This window comes from Lepisma saccharinum, chromosome 28 (assembly GCF_977018435.1).
Source record: "Lepisma saccharinum chromosome 28, izLepSacc3.1, whole genome shotgun sequence".
Lineage (NCBI taxonomy): Eukaryota > Metazoa > Arthropoda > Insecta > Zygentoma > Lepismatidae > Lepisma > Lepisma saccharinum.
In genome coordinates this window covers 26094748-26100747 of record NC_139256.1, presented here as the reverse complement: position 1 = coordinate 26100747, position 6000 = coordinate 26094748, and the positions used below count along the sequence as shown (strand labels likewise).

Below are 6000 nucleotides of genomic sequence, written 5' to 3'. Positions count from 1 at the left end.
AAATTGCAAATGACGTTGTCGCCACTAATAAATCGAAACACATCACCCTCGTTATAGCATGCATTATAAACTCTCTTCTATAATACATAACTAAAGACGAGAAACAATACATGGCTGCCGAAGTTAAAACAAGAACTGGATAAGCACATTTCGGTACTCATGGCGCCACCTATGGATGCGCTCCTACCGTATGCTCCTGTTACAAGGCAATGAACACAAGTCCTTCACCTTAGCCATTGCAGGAAGACAAAATCGAGAAAAAACAATTCAACACGGTTCTTACATAATTCTGCAAGCCGGCCAAAGAGATGTCCTTCAATAATTTGCTTTCTACATCACTGTTATGCGCTGTGAGAGCCAAAGAGTTTGAGAAAGAGGGGACCTTCCTTTTTTTGCTCGTTCTCTTCTCTCTCTCTCTCGCTCTAAATTCCCTCTCTCTTTAGCGGCTGCGCCAAGAGAGAGAAAGGAAGCCTGTGACAGGAATGGGTGGGAATTTGGCGGGCGTAGGTCTCGCATGCAGGCGAGGATATATAACATAGAATCTGTTCGTTAGCATTGTTCACTTCCGTCAGTCCCATCGCAAAGGAGTGTTACATTTTGTCAGTGTTGGTTTACCCAGAAGGCATTGCAATATGAGGTGGTTGCTGGTAAGTACCTGGTGCTACTTCTACGCGTGTGTGGTCCTGTGTTTACTTTTGTCATGATGTGATGCTCATCTTCTGGCTATGTGGTGATCATGGTTGTGATACATCGTGGATGTCAGTGATCAGTGGTGCCAACATATATGGGCACGTGGGGCTCGAGTCCGCACAATTTTGCAGTGTTATTATTATTATTCGTATTTATTACCTTCTGTGATTCATTATTAGAAATAAGAATACATATGGGGCTGCCGGGGATAAAACTGGGATTGCACAAGCACATCCTGGTACTTGTGGCGCCACCTATATATGCGATTCTACCGTATACTCCTTGATTATAAGACAACCAACAAAAGTCCTTCATCTTAGCCATCACAGGAAGACAAAATCGAGGAAAACGAAAACAACACGGTTCTTACATAATTCTGCAAGCCGGTCAAAGAGATGTCCTTCAAAAATGTACCCGTGGGGATCGATTCCACACAGTTTTGAGGTGTTATTATTATTTTATTTGTAATCGTTATTCGTGGCGTATTGCTTATTGAAATGAATAAATAACAGATTACAAAAAAGTAATAAGTAAGAATACATTGTAGATGTGAACTAAAATCATTATAGCTACATGGAAAGAATGATTTATGAGTTTTCATTTTGTAAATTTATAACTCAAGTGTTTCAGCCCATCAAATATTTTTCAAAAGTTGGCACCGCTGTCAGTGATGGTTATGGGTCTAAGGGATGAACCCTTTCTGAGGGCACCAAAATATCAATCTCCCTTCCACGTAGTACACCCTGGACTGCATTTTGCAAACCAGCGAGGCTCTGGCGACTGAGCTCGGTCAGTATAATCCTATGTGGGGTTCGTGTTGTGTCGGTCCTATATGTTTGTTATTTTTACCATCTCATCATATCACATTACTATCGTGTTGAGGGAAGTGATTTACAGCCCTTAAAAAATAACGCTGTAAGTTGTGTCCTTTCTTGCTTATTGGTTAGGGTGACGATAATAACGGGTGTCTCAGAAATATTTTCGTTTTTAAAACTATTAAAATAAATACTTAATATTTTTGTATAAAGATAAATTTATTACCAAAAGAAAGCTTAAACATTAAATTTTTATTTGTGGAAAAGAGTATTGGACAAATGGTGACCATTCATGTTTTCACATTCAATTATTCTTGAAGCGCTCAGAAGTTACAGTTTGAGTATTGGCTGGATAGGGCAGTCCAGACGACAACTTTAGGAGAATGTAATGGCGTCTCATGAAGGTTTGGGGGGGGGGGGTTCCTCTGCCCAGTATCGGCAGTTTTGTTTATTAACATGCCCGTTTATGTGATAATTTGATTAATCAGAAAACGATCATGGTAATGCTCAAACTGTAACTTCTGAGCGCTTCAAGAATAATTGAATGTGAAAACATGAACTGTCACCATTTGTCCAATACTCTTTTCCACAAATAAAAAATTAATGTTTAAGCTTTCTTTTGGTAATAAATTTATCTTTATACAAAAAAAGTAAGTATTTATTTTAATAGTTAAACGAAAATATTTCATATTTTGATCCTTAGGAGATCAGATTATCCCCTCCTGAAAAATCGGTTAGGCCTAATTATAAAATTATTCGTATTATTAACGTATTATTATTTATTAAAGTATGGATCACATAATTGATACATCATAAATAATAACTCCCAATGTCAAAATATATTAATTATTATAATTTCGGTATGACTTACATAGCGTTTCTCGTTCATTCTGAACAACCTATGATGTTAATCCTACGTTGAAGTTGAGTAATGCCAGAAGTATTTATCAGAAGAACCAATCTTCTTGAGAGCACCTTTATTCTTCCTCAACCGTTTATAAATCTCCCCGAAAACCTTATCCGACATTCACACACACAACTCTAGATTTTTTCTTTTGAGTTTGTGTCAAGACAACCTTAAATTCTTGTTGAAATTCCGTAAAGAAACTTCATGCTTATTCACTGCTCTACAAATAACGGAAGACACAAAACAATTCCCCCTTTATAGCATGAAATGTCTCTCAAATTTAGACTTGTTTTCAATATAACTCCTAGACTTATATAATATGAACGGGACAGTGGCGCAACCACGAATTTTTGTCTGGGGGGGCAAGTACTAGGATAAACATACTAATAATAATAATAATAATAATAATAGCCAGACCCTGTGGCGGAGTGGTTAGCACATCGCGCTACGATGCTAGGGGTCCCGGGTTCGAATCCTGGATGTTTGTGATTGTCTGTCCTGAAAAGTCCTGAAATTGAAATATGAATGAAATGATAAGAGTGAATGAAGTGTGATGGGGTAAGCTTCCGCATAGGGGCTTTCCTTCATAAAAAAAAAGTGGTTAGCACATCGCGCTGTGACGCCAAGGGTCCCGGGTTCGAATCCCGTTCGGGCTTGGTCGTTTGTGAATGTCCATTCATCAATTTCATCGTTTCATCACTCATCCCCATCTTCGCAAATTAGCCAAGAGGCACAAAACGCGAAGTAAAATAAACTAAATCAAATAAAAGAATCAAATAATGATAATAACAATAATGACATTATTATTATTATTATTATTATTAGTGGTAGTAGTAATAGTACTATATCAAAAACGTTATTATCCTCATAAATTACACAAAGACGAGGTAGAAGTCAGTGCTAAATCATTTGTTTTGAACAAACGATTTGAAATACGTTTTCAACACCGTCAATTTCACATTATCTAATAATTGAAAAGAAGTACAGAAACTGTATTTTTGAATTGCAGAAAATGAATAATAAATGCATTCTGTAGATAACATTTTTTGTACCATGTATAACTTTTATGTCTTACACATATGCAACATCCGCCAGGAATCCCGGGTTCGAATCCCGGCCTAGGCGTGGATGTTTGTTAATGTCCATTCATAAATTTCATCATATAATCATTCATCCCCATCTTCACATATTAGCCAAAAGTGGCACAAGAAGCGAAGTAAAATAAAGCAAATCACTACATATGCAACATGCTAACATTAATCGTGTACATATTGAAAGTTTATTCAATACACACATACAACACATGTCATTTAAATACATTACATTATAGAAAACAACCACATTGCGAGCGAAGCGAGGAGGAAAATTTTTAGATCCAATTTTTGCAATTCGAAACAATATTGATTTAATAGGGCACAAATAATTTCACTGGACGCCATGGAATTCTCTCTTAAACAACTGTTTTTCATTTAGATCGCTCGATATCCATGGCCGACTCCTGCTACCACATAGCTAAGGGTCTGAACTTGACGAAACCGAGAAAAGTGGGCTTTGCGAGGGAAGCGAGCAAGACCATTTTACGAAATGTATTTTAATTTGCATAAAATTTGAAATAGAAGGGGGCAATTTCTCCTCTGCGTCTCCTTGCAGGTGCCCTTGGCCGTCAACGTTTGCACCCCCCTGGTCCCCTCCTATTTGCCCCTAATATGGCACAAATAATATCACGGGGTACCAAAGCATTCTCTTTTTCACAACGTTTTTTCATTTAGATCATTCGGCCCCCATGGCTGACTCGAGCTGCCACCTAGCTACGGCTCTGAACTTGACGAAAGTGAGAAAAAGGAGGCCTTGCGAGCCAAGCGAGCAAGAAAATTTTACGAAATGTTTTATTTGCATAACATTTGAAATCGAAGGGGGCAATTCTCCTCTCTGCCCCCCGCAGGTGTTCTTAGCCGTCAATGTTTGCCCCCCTAGATTTGACTTCCGTCGAAGGTTGTGGGGGTAATGCCTCCTGCCCCCTCTGTGGTTGCGCCACTGGAACGGAACACGTCTTTGAAACGGGGATTGTCCCGGTCAAAACGTGACGTATGGCCACCCTATGGGCTTCAGTGTAACTCCGCCCACTAATAAACAAAAAGGCAAGAACTTCCATTTGTTTATGAAAAGAAGAAAATGAAAAATACAAGACACAGTCACGATCTGGACATTGGTTGTCTTTCTGAGTATCCATTCATCAATTTAATTTAATAATCCCTCATCAAGCCAAAGGTGGCAGACAAGCGACACTAAATAACAAAAGTATAAATACAAACTAACATTATGTCGGCAATGAAACACCTTACAGCTACTCTTCAAAACCCACAAACAAATTGAAATATGTACCTAGGTAATGACTTGGATATAGACATTCCTGCTGTTGGAAGAAAAATCTCAACGACTAGGTGATATGTGACAAACTCAAGTTCAGTTCAGACCAATTCAAAATTGGAAGACTTTAAAATTGGAACGCTTCACCGTTTCCTTGACTCCGTTATCAACGGTATCGATGTACACTCACCGGCAATAAGAACGAGCCAACTAGAACCTGAAAAACTCACTTCCTTGCAAGGCGTTACGCGTGTTGCCTAACTCTACAGCGAATAGCAACTTCTACCACCGCCGTATAGCAGAGGCGTCTCGTGAACGCATGCGGTGCATGGTGCGCATGCGTCAATTGTGGGAAAAAGGACAGCTTGCTCTGCGACGACATTCATGAGCATTTCTACATTCTAATTTCTTCATATAGATGAAGTATTTATTTTACACGAGAGCGCTGAACTAAGCTTTCTTGGATCTGAAGTGACGCATGCGTTAATTGTGGGAAAATAATTATTACTTTCTTTCACTTCAGATCCAAGAAATGTAATATAAGCTTAGTTCAGCGCTCTCGTGTAAAGTAAATACTTCTCCTATATGAAGATATTAGAATGTAGAAATGCTCATGAATGTCGTCGCAGAGCAAGCTGTCCTTTTTCCCACAATTGACGCATGCGCAGCATTCACCGCATGCGTTCACGAGACGCCTCTGCCGTATAGTTAGACAACACACATAACACCTTGTATGGAAATGAGTATTTCAGGATCAAGGTGTCTCACTTTTCTTGCCGGTGACCGTACGTTTCAGTCGGGAAAGAGGAAACTTGTGAACACACTGGGCAGGCTTTTCCCCCCTTAAAGCCTAATGAAGAACCTCTCATGCTTAATTCAGCTCAGTTGCCGCCGCCGTGACGGAGTTGTTAGCAAAGCTATTACGTAAGGTTCGAATCCCGGGTGTTCTTTGTGGATGTGTCCCTTCATCAATTTCATCATATCATCACTCATCTTCATCTTCACGATTAGCCAAAAGTTCCAGAAATGCAAAGAAAAATAAACCAAATAAATCAATTCAGCTCAATTCAGTTCAGTGTGCCCGAGATTTGGCTACATGCGAATATCTAACCTATTTTAAACAGTTCTGCAAGTGAATATCTACTCCCTGAGTAATGACTTGGGTGTCTCAGTGATTCTGATATTATATCGACTGTAACCGCCGCAACTGAATTGCGCACA

General features: G+C 39.2%; 1 protein-coding gene across 2 annotated transcripts in view; it reads left to right on the top strand.

The window, feature by feature from the left end:
- The first annotated feature begins 477 nt into the window (after positions 1 to 477).
- Positions 478 to 6000, top strand: part of LOC145980662 (uncharacterized) — a 45819-nt gene continuing 40296 nt past the window's right edge. For both annotated transcript variants that reach the window (XM_083113715.1, XM_083113716.1), the window contains exon 1: positions 478 to 647. In XM_083113715.1, coding sequence (XP_082969841.1) covers positions 633 to 647 — 15 coding nt within the window. In that variant the 5' untranslated portion in view covers positions 478 to 632. The remainder of the gene's footprint in view (positions 648 to 6000) is intronic.